Source organism: Canis lupus, chromosome 36 (genome assembly GCF_011100685.1).
Source record: "Canis lupus familiaris isolate Mischka breed German Shepherd chromosome 36, alternate assembly UU_Cfam_GSD_1.0, whole genome shotgun sequence".
Classification (NCBI taxonomy): domain Eukaryota; kingdom Metazoa; phylum Chordata; class Mammalia; order Carnivora; family Canidae; genus Canis; species Canis lupus.
The window spans coordinates 10,271,792-10,284,884 of record NC_049257.1 but is presented as its reverse complement, the minus strand read 5'-3'; the positions used below and the strand labels follow the sequence as shown (position 1 = coordinate 10,284,884).

Sequence of the window (13,093 nt, the reverse complement as noted above, 5' to 3'; positions counted from 1 at the left end):
AGCCCTACTTATGCCTGCCTCTGCTCATATATGCGGTTTTCCAGAAATGTCTCTCCTAGTCCATCTCAATGTCTGTAATCAGCCTCCTGTAAAACAATGTCAATTTTCACCTCCCCTGGGATGTTTTCTTCATGCTTCTACCGAGATATATATTCTCTGTTTTATTTGGCATGACTTTTGAGATGTTTTGTGTATATTTATTGCAGGATTGCATATTTTAGTTCATTTCCTGTACTACCTACCATGGATCCATTCCCTTTGTGTGTGTAAAATACCTTGTTGAATATGGGCAGTCAAAAGGGACTCCCAGGTGTGGAAGGAGCTCTCCAGGTTCCTCAAGTTTTATTTTTTTATTTTTTATTTTTTTAAAATTTTTATTTATTTATGATAGTCACAGAGAGAGAGAGAGAGAGAGAGGCAGAGACACAGGCAGAGGGAGAAGCAGGCTCCATGCACCGGGAGCCCGACGTGGGATTCGATCCCGGGTCTCCAGGATTGCACCCTGGGTTAAAGGCAGGTGCCAAACTGCTGTGCCACCCAGGGATCCCGGTTCCTCAAGTTTTAATCCATATTTTGAAATATTCCTGATTCATTTCCCATGCAGCAGGGCCAACTTTTTTAAAAGATTTTATTTATTAAAAAAAAAGATTTTATTTATTTATTAATGGGAGACACAGAGGCAGAGACACAGGCAGAGGGAGAAGCAGGCTCCCTGCAGGGAGCCCAATGAGGGACTGGATCCCCAGGCTCCAGGATCACGCCCTGAGCCAAAGGCAGACACTTAGCCACTGAGCCACCCAGGGGTCCCAAGATCAACTTTGTTAACAAGAATTATTTTTATACTTAAAAAAAACTCTAAACTTAAGACCTATTCAACTGAAAAGCTAGATTTGTCTTTTTAATGTCACTGCTGCCTGTTTTATACCTGTCTAGGGGAAAAATCCCCCCCCCCCACCCCGGCCCCTTTTTGGTGGGGGTGAGGATTTCCTCTAGCTATTTATTAATCAAAGAAGACTTCAGCAGTAACTCCTGTATCAGCTTCCTATTTTCTTCCTGGAGAATAAGCCTCAGATTTATTTTTTCCTTTCTTGGGCTCAACCACCACTGAAAACCCCCAGCAAGTATAAAGCATAGTTAAAGGATGACTAGAATATCTGTACAAGGTTTATTTTTGCTACCATAGCAACTACCAGCGGTTACATTGTCTCTCACTTTTGGAGCTCCTAGATCACATGAAAGATGTTTGATGTAACTGGTGTGATTTCTGGTATTAACCGCTGCTGGAAGTGGTGGCTCCATTTCTGGTTAATCATGAAGAGCCTTGGGTTTAAAAACAACAAAATAAGAAGCCCCAACTCTTTAAATCTTTGACTGCTTCAGTTCATCATGGGGTTCTCTAGAATATCTGACGACTTTCCCTTAGATATCCATTTGGTCTTTATATTCATTATTTTATTTAATTAATTAATTTATTTATTAAAAGATTTTATTTATTTATTCATAGACACAGAGAGAGAGGCAGAGACACAGAGGGAGAAGCAGGGTCCATGCAGGGAGCCCGATGTGGGACTCGATCTCGGGTCTCCAGGATCACACCCCAGGCGCAAGCTGCGCCAAACTGCTGCGCCACCAGTGCTGCCCTATATTCATTATTTTAAAAATCACTTACTCTTCTAGTCCCAATGGAATTAAAAAAATGAAAATGGCAATTTGTTTTCCTTAAATAATCCATACTGTAGGATGGGAAATAGATGATGCATTATAAGTATCATATGGAGCTTTTGCACTGAGTAACTGTAAGTGTCCTTTTCTCAGTGCTTAGTGAACACAGGACAGGGGACTCGGGTGTTCAGTGGGAGGAAGTGGGAGAGAGCAGGGGTGTCTTCTAAGAGGAATTAACAGTAAAACTGGCATTTTTTGAGAGAACCAGTATTTTGGACAACAGATACATACATCTCACTAAGGATTTTGCAGAAGAAGCTGTGCAAAATATGTGTATCAGAAACTGTGTATGGAACTCGGGACTGAAGAAATATCTGTGATTTCTTTAAAGAAAGGAACTAAAATTTAATTAGAGATTCAAAATACAGATGCCAAAATAGGTTTATAAGATAAAATAGGGATGCCTGGATAGCTCAGTGGTTGAGCGTCTGCCTTCAGCCCAGGGCCTGATCCTGGAGTCCTGGGATCGAGTCCCACATCGGGCTCCTTGCATGGAGCCTGCTTCTCCTTCTGCCTGTGTCTCTGCCTCTCTCTGTGTGTGTCTCTCATGAATAAATAAATAAAATATTAAAAGATACTGTAGGATTATATGCAGAGTGTTTGAATGGTTTCCACATTATGTGCCTATGGTAATAGCACTCCCTTCTTGAAGGATCTTATTTGAGAATATAAAACATGCATAAGTGAAAATGTAGCATTTAGTCAGTATTTAAAATTAGTGTGAATGAAGTTAAGAGGTCAGGACTGTGCATGGAGAGAAATCACCAGGAGCGGAGGAGAGAAAGGAAGACTGAGAAGGTTATGGTGGCCCACTTGGACCTGCTGCTTCTCTTGCCTGGATCCTGGTCTTGCTGCGGCCACCTCCTCCTCAGCTGCCTGAGCACCTGTGGAGAATGACAGCATCCACTCCCACAATTGGTGTTTGATGGTTCTAACTTCATATCTCTTGCATTAAAATGTCTCATCTAAATCTTGGGTATGTTTGGAATGTCTGGGATGGAAGAGGAGATTTTAGTGTCTGGATTTTTAGGATCTGGATCTGGCCCATCCAGCCAGAACACATGTTCCTGACACTGCTGAGGGCCACAGCCTGCAACCCACGAGGCGTTTGTCCTGCCTTTCTGTAAAACCTGTGGCATTTTGTCACTTGTTGCATTGTTACTGTTGGAAGTCCCCAACTACTTAGTCAACATAATCATACACTGAAGGCTTAATCTTCCCTTTGCATAGCATAAGAAAAAAATCTTGAAAAGCTAGACCGTCTACTGAACTATTAATAACATTTCAAGCATAACTATGAAAATTAAATGCTATAATCACATTAGCCATTAAGGTTATTCATACTTTTGTAATCTATGGAAATCTAAAATTAGAAAAGACAATACAAAGTAATGAGGGAATTCGAAGTATTGTTTAAATGAAAAATGTCCTAAATTATAAGGATAGAATTCTTTTTTTTTTTTTTTTCTACTAGATAGTCTGTGGCAAACACCATTAAGAAAATAATGCATGGCTTTGTTCAGTTTAAAAAATTACATACACTGATAATTAATGTCATCAATTATTTACAAAATCATTTTCACTTTTTTTTCCCTAAAAAGCAGCAGTGAGATTTTAATACTTTGGTACACTCTTGATGTCTGTTGAAATAAGTCAATTTAATTGGTTTTTCCCTAGGCATGTAGTTCCCTCATGCTTTAAAAAAAAATGTTTTGAGTGCAGAGTGCTTATAGAGAAGTCATTTCACAGATTAGATCTTTAAAATTTTAATTTGGAGCATATTTGGAATTAAATATGACTTTAATGGATAGATTATAGGTTCTGTATTCAAATACTGCCTTCTAGGTGTCTCATTGACTAACTCTCTAAGTAGTTCCTATCTGGGATGCCTGGGTGGCTCAGTGGCTGAGCGTCTACTTTTAACTCAGGGTCCTGATCCCAGGGTCCTGGGATTGAGTCCTGCATTGGGCTCCATGCAGGGAGCTCGCTTTTCCTAATGTCTGTGTCTCTGCCTCTGTGTGCCTTGTATATAAATAAATTCTTTAAAATAGTTCCTATCTTTTAAGTATTTTATAAATGAGCAGAGTGCATATTTGAGTTGTTGTGAGAAAGGATGAAAGAATGCCTGAGAATCACTTTGGTCTGTAGTAATTGCAGTGTGTGGGAGAGTGATGATATCAAAGCATTCTTTAATCTAAAAATGTTAGGGGTGCCTGAGTGGCTCAATAGATTAAGCATCTGACTCCTGATTGTGGCTCAGGTCATGATCTTTGGGTTGCAAAATCGAGCCCCCACGTTGGGCTCGTGTGCTGGGCATGGAGCCGGCTTGTGATTCTCTCTCTCCCTCTCCCCCCCCCTCCCCCTGCCCTTCTACCCCCCAAAATGTTAGCTCAATAGTGATACAATTTGTTAATAGCAATTTTGTTTTTAGTGACCTCTTAGAAAACTGTTTCAGCCTTACCTAGTAGTGTCCATATGTACTTTTTTGGGACATAGGCAATTATTGTGTTACTTTTGTCATATGGATATAGGGCACCTAAAAAATAAAAGCCTTCTTGATTAAAAAAAAAAAAAAGTCGAATAAATCACAGCAAAGAAGATAAATGTCTGTTTTCCCTATGTGGTACTCATTATAATCTGTAATTAAGGTGCTGAATCTTATTTTTGTTGCTTTTGATTTTAAAGTAGTGAAAATTACTTTCATAATTAAAATGCAACATTATGAAATTGAGAATATTATGGAAGGAAACAGACTGCTAACTGCTGGTAAAATTCTGGAGGGGGCATGTGTGTATTTGAAATTCTCCCAAGGTAAAGGAAACGCCCAGGGGAAAATATGCACATCATAGGCAAGGTATTCTTAAAGGATGTCTGTTCTGGAGTTTGACTAAGTGGAAGAGCAAATTATTGACTGAGAATTATATTTACTTCTTGCCCAGAGACCTCCCAAGGTGACTTATGTCTTCATGGAAACATAGCATCTCCACTGTGTCTGTTGCTTACTCTGCCTTTTGGATTTCCAGTTAGCCCGGCAGAGACACTGGAAGTGCCGCCCAGGGCAAACATCATTTGGTTTCTAAATAAGGCACAAAGCTGCAAATACACAAAAGTAGAGTGGTTGCTAAATGAATAGGAGTACTGCAGCTTCTGTTCATACTATGCAGTGATGATAATGTCTGTCTTTGTAAATCAAGGAAAATAATATTTAGCTTTAAAATTAATGTTTAATTATTAATTTCCAAGAGGAAGCCACACTAAAAAAAAGTTGATCTAGAAAAAGCTCTCATGAACAATCTCAAAATTTTTCCATGTGATTCACCCAGAGGCCTTTAAAAGAAAGTATATGTGTCTGCGTTTGTGTTTGTATCTGTAAGTGTAAATTGACTAATAAGTTATGGATTTAAATTTTTGAAACTGATATACTTTTTCTTTTTAAGGGATTGCATAGAATTAATTTCACTGTCAGAAATGTTTATTGCAGGGACACCTGGGTGGCACAGTCGGTTAAGCATCTGCCTTTGGCTCAGATCATGATCCAAGGGTTCTGGGATAGAGCCTCTCATCAGGCTCCCTGCTCAGTGGGGAGCCTGCTTCTCCCTCTCCCTCTGCTATTCCCCATGCATGTGCACATTCTCTCTATGTCAAATAACATCTTAAAAAAAATAAGAGCTCGAATTGTGACATGAGAGCAGAATCAGGTGGTACATGGTGGTATGTATGTGGAAGGGATGGCAGGTTGACCCCAGGTTGTAATGGGGATTGGATTCAGCATTGATTTGGAACTAAATGTGAGCAGTGAAGGAAAGACAAGAATTAAAGTTAATTCTTAGATTTTTTTTGCCTTTTCTGGGGAAGTTAATTCTTAGATTTTTGCCTTTCCTGGGGAAGTTAATTCTTAGATTTTTACCTTTCCTGGGGCTGTTGAGATGGGAAGACTAAGGGAGGAAAAATGAAGATTTTGCTTTTGGCATTGCCAAGTTTGTAATGCCTAGTCAGCCAAGAGATGTAGAAAGAAAATGGGCAGTTAATATTTTAGGTAGGATGACCATGTGATTGATTAAGCAATGTGGGACACCTTTGAAAATAAAGCAGAGGTGCGGTGGGAATTTGGGTTTTACCAAAACCCAACTACTATACTAAAGCCGGGACAACAGAGGCAAATTGGGGCTCTTTCGACAAACCAGAAGGTATGATGTGTAGGAATCTAGTTCCAGGAAAAGATTTCAGGATTGGTAATATCATATGTTAAGGGCAGTGACGAGGTCTGTTATTTATTTATTTATTTATTTATTTATTTATTTATTTATTTATTTATTTGTCTGTTCTTTAAAATCCAAAGCAACATAAAGGTATTTGGTGATAATAAAACTATAGGACAGTATCAGTAAAGTTAGGAGGTACCAGCCAAAGGGAGTAGACCTCATGAGTTGATATGAGGTAAGGGAGTACACATAAAAAGTATAGACACCCTTTTAAAGAGGTTTTGTTGTGGAAAGAGATGTAGGTGAAAAATAGCTATAGAGTTCTTTTAGAGGCCATTGATGTCCACCAAAACTAGAAGGGAATTCCAGTGGAAGTCTTTGGTTTATTTTAGGGTAGTTTGTATTAGAGTCAACACTGCACATGTAGAAAGAGACATAATGCTTCTGTGAGTGGAAATAATGGAACATGTAACTTTGGACCACAGTTTCTGTTGCTCTTATTTGAATAATCTGTATTTGATTTTGAACATCCTAAAAAAAATCTGAATTGTTACAAAAATGACCTTTGATTTATAAAAGGACTATAAAATCTAGCCTTTCAGATGCCACTCCATTCGCTTCAGGGCCATAGTCTTCTGGTCTGGGAGGAGTAAAACCATGTAACTCAAGTATCAGCTGCTATTGGCTGTATTAGGGTTTTTGTGATGGGAAAGGGTGTTTTCCTTGAACAAACTGCAAGAAGTCTTAGAAGCTTCTGCAGGAAATATGACTGTTTCCTTTTCCTTTTTACAAAATCAAATACCTGAGACTTTCTGCAAATTTTATTTACCCAGCTTTCTTCAGATTATTCTACAAATAATTTTAAGGTTTTTCTTAAATATCCTACAGATGGGTTTCTTACCACTAAGATCTAGCAAATTATCTAGTGAGATGTTGCTTAAAAATTTAAAAGAATTGTATATGTTAAGAATCTGCAAGAATTTTTATAAAAACAGGCAAAAACATTGAATTTTCTAATTTTAAAACTGCTAAATAAGGAGCTACTTTTTAAAACTACTGTATTAAACACATTCCCTTTAGAAGAAGGACTTGTGAAAATGTTACATGATCATTCCCGGAATGATTTTGAAAGACCAGTAAATTCCTTCTTTTACATATTTGCCAGAGGTAAGAAGTGCCTGGCACTTACATGCATGATAAACAGTAGAGTCAGTAACAGAACAGAACAGTTGGTATAGCATTCTCTAAGAGTAAATACCCAATGAACGGTCCCATTTCGTGAAGATTTTATGAAAGAATTGTAAGTACGTATGATTTGTAAACATAATTTAAAATTTCTCAACATCTGCTTTTAAAAATGGTCTAATGTTTTTCTTTGAGCTATTAATTACTTTTAAATATTTTAATATATTTGAGGACACTTTCAGAATTTTTACAGAAAAAGCTAAAGAGCTTAATGGTTTTGTGAATCGACACTATGGAGAGTAAATTATATAATTTATTTTGGACACATTAGATATATATGCAAAGGTATAGTTTGTGCTTTTTGGAAAAGGAAAATTTAAATATAACAATCCATTAAACTGTGTATATATATTGTTGTTATGTTTTTATTTGATATACTTTCAAGCTTTAAGCCATGGTGACATTTCTTTCAAATTATCATGAACATTTCAATAAATAATATGATAATTATACTTATTTAGAGCTTTCATTTTTGCCAAGTACTAATCACTGTGTCTTGTAATACAAGTACCCTGTAAAGCATACTTTGAATATTTTCTTCATTTAATGTCAGTAAATAAGTAAACTAAGACTCAAAGGTGTTGTTACTTAACAAGAAATTCAGACTATAATTAGCCTTTTGATCTCCAGATTGGTGCTCTTTTTTCAATACCATACTGGCATGGGTTCTCTCTGTATTAACACCTCTTTAGTGAGTAAAAATAGCATTCAAATTCATCTAAATTAAAGACCTGTAAAGAACCTATCCATAATACATTACTTTTAGAGCAGGCCCTGAGTGTAATATTAACTCTGTCAGCATGATCCATGAATAAGAAGGTCACTAGTAGAATTATGACTTGGCTCTTCCTTGATTATATGATTTTGCTTAACTGACCAAAGAACACAACCTGACTCATCACTTTGCTTATAATACTGTACTTCCTTTGTAAAAATGTGTGTGCTAAAACTTCATTCTCTTTTTAGACCACTCTAACTTCATCCTTTAAATAGATGCCTGGTATGATGTGATTTTAGATGAAATGTGGAAACAAGTCTTTTTGTGCATGCCAAATTTTTGGGGTGGGATATCTGTGGATAATCAACATGTTTTATTATCCACAGATAATCAACATGTTTCTTTTAATTAAAATTCCAAATGGTTTCCACTGAAAGTCTGGGACTTAAATAACAAGGTAAAGAAAGTGAGCTAACATTGTCTTGTGACACAAAGTATTTTTTCCCAGCTTTATTAAGATGTAATTGGCATATAATATTGTGTAAGTTTAATGTGTACAGTCTGTTGATCTGATATGCTTATATATTATGAAATGATTACCACCAAAATTTTAAATTCACATCATATAATTACCACTTATTGTTGTTGTTTTTTAAGATTTATTTATTTAGAGAGAGCAAGAAATTGAGAGACCGAATGGGGCAGAGGCAGAGGAAAAGAGAATCTTTTTTTTTTTTTTTTTTTTTTTAAGATTTTATTTATTCATGAGAGACACAGAAAAAGAGAGAGGCAGAGACACAGGCAGAGGGAGAAGCAGGCTCCATCCAGGAATCCCGATGTGGGACTCGATCCCAGGACTCTAGGATCACACCCTGAGCTGAAGGCAGGCACTAAACCGCTGAACCACCCAAGGATCCCCTAGAATCTTAAGCAGATTCCACACTGAGCATCGAGCCCAATGCCAGGCTCAATCCCAGGACCCTGAGATCATGAGCTGAAACCAAGAGTTGGACACTTAACTGACTATACCACTCACGTGCCCCCTCCTCTTTTTTTAGGGTGAAGATCTCTCAGCACCTTTTTAATAGTATAATACAGTATTACTAACTGTATTCACCCTTCTGTACATTACAATCCCAGAAACATACTCATCTTGTAGTTGGAAGTTTATACCCTTTGTCCAAGATCTCTTCATTTTTTCCCCCACCCCTTAGCTGCAGAAACCCCATTCTAGGCTCTGCTTCTGAGTTCAGGACTTTGATTCCACATATAAGTGATATGATACAGTATTTGTCTTTCTGTGTGATTTATTTCACTTAGCATAATACCCTGAAGGTTCATCCATGTTGTCATAAGTGGCAGGATTTCTCTTTTTTTATGGTTGAGTAATATTTCATTGAATTTATATGCCACATTTGCTTTATTCATTTATCCATTGATTGGCACTTAAGTTGTTTCCATGTCCTGGCTATTATGAAATAGTGCTACATAATGAACATGGGATTGAAGTAATCTCTTTGAGATCCTCTTTTCTTTCTTCTTCTTCTTTTTTTTTAAGATTTTATTTATTTATTTATTCATGAAAGACACACAGAGAGAGGCAGAGACACAGGCAGAGGGAGAAGCAGGCTCCCTGCAGGGAGCCCAATGCAGGATTTGATCCCAGGACCCCAGGATCACGTCCTGAGCCGAAGGCAGGCGCTCAACCGCTGAGCCACCCAGGGTTCCCTGAGAACTTCTTTTCATTTCATTTGGTAATGTACCCAGATGTGAGATTGCTGGATCATATGGTAGTTCTATTTTTAATTTTTTGAAGTAGCTCTATAGTGTTTTCCATAGTGGCTGTACCATTTTACCTTCCCACTAACAGTGTGCAAAGGTATTTCTTACAGCTGTTGGGTATTTAAAGAAGTCTTCCTAAAAATGATAAAATTACAAAAACCTTAGAGCCTTAGAGAATGGAGAAGTAACAGTTGTTTGTACCTAAGAAAGATTTTAAGTGTTGAAATTGTAAATGAACTTGCTATTACAAAATATATCTAAAACATGAAAAATAATTAGTTCAGTAGGATCAGAGTGTTTTTTTTTTTATATTTTTTTAAACAGGAGCTATGTTTCTGAATACCTTATAGAAATCTGACTTGTATAATTCAATTTAGTTTTCCTATAGAAATAAGTACATGAGATTTATTTTTCAAATCTTAATCACAAACCTTATATAAGACTCACATATAAACACGACAGAAAATGCAATCTCACCATATTTTATTTTACAGATCAAAAAGATATATCAAGTTACTATCTGCCTGGTTAATTGCTGCTAAGCACACACTGAGGATTATAAATGAAACAAATCCATTTATCCATGTAGGCCATGAGGTCAGATAGTTGAAACTATAAATAGGCAGATTTAATGATGTCATTAGTAAGAAAAAGGAGACTGTACCTCCGTGGTGTGTTGTTTACTCCCACTAAGCATATGTTTTTTAGAAAGCAAATTACTGAACCAGATGGAATAAGGAAAAAAAAAAAACTAAGGTGAGTAATAGAATTATTTAACACCAACTCATTATACATTCAACATTAGGAGTATAGTTGTATTGCATTTTCATGTTTGAAATGGTTATGCATCAGTCTTTAGAACTAAATTTGGGTGTTTTCTACACAATCTTGGAGTTATATAGCCATGACTTTAAATGGAATGTTTAAATGCCTTCATAGCACTGTTTAACTTTGTCAAAGGAAAAGAGGGTATTTATTCACACAAAGAAATGGAATGGTTAATCCAAAAGCCGAATATATGGAGTTATACAACTAGGAACTCATTCTTTCTAAACCCCAACTGTTTCAATGCTATGCTTAGTACTGACACCCCCTCCCCGGTTCTTTTAAACTTTCTTATTGTCAGTTAACTCTCAAGTCACATGTATAGTCCACTCGGTGATTGCATTTGTTGGGGTAACTTGTTAAAAGTTTTGACTTCTTGTAAAAGCATAGCTAAGTTCTGTTCCGCCCCGCCCAAGAGAGATGCTAAAAAACAATGTAAAACTATTAAGTAAATAAAGAATATTTAAAGATTAATTGATGAGTGATTACATTTGCCGTTTTGTTTTAAATTACTCTTGTGGAATCACAGAAACATGATTTTCCAATTTTCAGAGCTGGAAAAAAGGTTAGTCAAAGTTAGCTATCATTTCTTGAAGCGTAGATTTAAGATATCCCATCAACTTCATGAAAATAAGCCACAGTCCATCAAAAAGAAATAAAGGATTAGTTTTGCCTTTGTGATAGAATATAAGTAATCTTTGTATTTTCTAATTTTTATTTTTTACTTTTGAGCTTTTCCTCAAGAAAAGTGGTAGAAAGATATTAAGACACTAAGAATAACATGTGAATAATGCTTATGAAATTTTCAGGACAAAAAGTAGCACATAATGATCTTTTTGTGAGAGCATTGCAATATATCTGGTTTTATTTTAGGATCAAAAAGTGAATGTCCGCTATTTTAGCTCCTTTATCTTGGCATTCATAATACAGGACACACCTATTATGCCAGAATTCTTGTGCTAAAGTTGTTTTAATGGCTTTGATATTCTGAGAGCTATTTTTGAACAAAATCTTTGCTAAGACTTTGTGCTGTATTGACCACCAGTACTTGGCATGTTATATATGCCTTTGTTTCCAGATCCGCCTGTTTCCTCAGGGAAAGTTTGTATAAATGAATGAGACTACTGTACGTTTGTCATTTCCTTCTGTTGTTTCTTGGGAGGAAGAATTGCAATAGATTTTACAGTATTTCTACCCTAAATTAGCTACCTTTCTGTGAAGCTGAAATATGTAGTGGTTAGGAGGGTTGGAAATAGTATTTTAGGTTGCTTAAACCAGGCAGATAGATGACACATAATTTACTTTTTAGAATGTGGGTGATTTCCTTTGCTTGATCATGAAATCCTGGTTCCAGTGAATTAGTCTTTAGCATACATGTCTCATGGTTTTCTTCTGGTGAGCCAGGGCTTTGTTTACATATTGTTCCCCCCCAAAAAAATAATAAATTATATTTATTGAATAAGTTCATACAGTTTCTTTTTCTGTCATTCCAAATAGGATTTTAAGCCCTCAGATTATTGTTTCACCAGTGCTGGACGCACATGGTGGAGATTCAGCAGCAGAATGGCAGGGAGAAAGGAAGTGGGTGTGGAAACCCTGGATATCAAACCTAGATCTGCAGTTTACCAACTATGACTGAGGACAAGTTAGTCCTCCTCGCAGGAATTCATTCCTTAGGCTGTAAAATACAAAAAAACCCAGCAAAATTCTGCAAGATTGTTTTAAGAATTAAGTATAATGCCTACATAGTTTCCCACCTATTGTAGCTTAATGAGTTGCACTGTTGATGTTATGAGTACTTCATCTGTGCTCATCGATGGATGAAACTGAAGACACCTGAAGAGAAAGGAAGAACAAGGTAACATTCGGGACTTTTCATGTATAATTGGGTAAAATAATCTATTAATTTTTTGAGAGCAGGGAATGCTGTATTTTTAAGATTTTATTTATTTGAGAGAGAGAGAGAGAGAGAGAGAGAGAGAGAGAATAAGCAGTGAGGAGGGACAGGGAGAAGCAGACTCCCTGCTGTGCAGGGAGCCCAATGTGGGGCTTGATCTCAGGACCCTCTTAGGATCTGGAGGTCATGACCTGAGCTGAAGGCAGACTCTTAACCAGCTGAGCTACTAAGGCACCCTTGTATTTCTTTTTTGACCCAAAGCTAGTAATGGCAGCTTAACGAATGCTGTTGTGTGGTAATGTGTGTGGGAAAACTCATGTTGCTTTACCTCCTGGTTCAGAGTTCTTTCCTAAGTATCAGTATCTTTATTTAACTCTATGCTTACTCTATCAAGTTAGCTAATTTTAATTCATCTATAATTTGACCTTTTTCACACAGGAATTTAAGATATATTTTTATTGACCAACATTGAGTAGAATATATATATATATTATATATTATATATTTTATATATATATATATATATAAAATAACTTATTTGGGGGGAGTTGTCAAACTAACAAATGTGAGAAAATATCAGTGCAAGTTAAAAGACTATGATAGATGGGAGGGGGAAGAGAAAACTTTTAATGGGATATAGATGTTAGGAATCTTAATGGTTGGTTGGTTGTCTACATTGCTGAAACATAACCAGATTTTTAT

The 13,093-nt window shown here is 36.5% G+C and overlaps 1 protein-coding gene across 9 annotated transcripts in view; it reads left to right on the top strand.

The window, feature by feature from the left end:
- The window catches only part of COBLL1 (cordon-bleu WH2 repeat protein like 1), a 158,898-nt gene that overhangs the window by 59,070 nt on the left and 86,735 nt on the right, over window positions 1–13,093 (top strand). The window contains exon 1 of one of the 9 annotated variants that reach the window (XM_038584679.1): window positions 12,201–12,352. The exons of the other annotated variants lie outside the window; for them this stretch is intronic. Coding sequence (XP_038440607.1) covers window positions 12,315–12,352 — 38 coding nt within the window. The 5' untranslated portion in view covers window positions 12,201–12,314. Of the gene's footprint in view, window positions 1–12,200; window positions 12,353–13,093 lie in introns of those variants that run through there. 9 annotated transcript variants of the gene reach the window in all.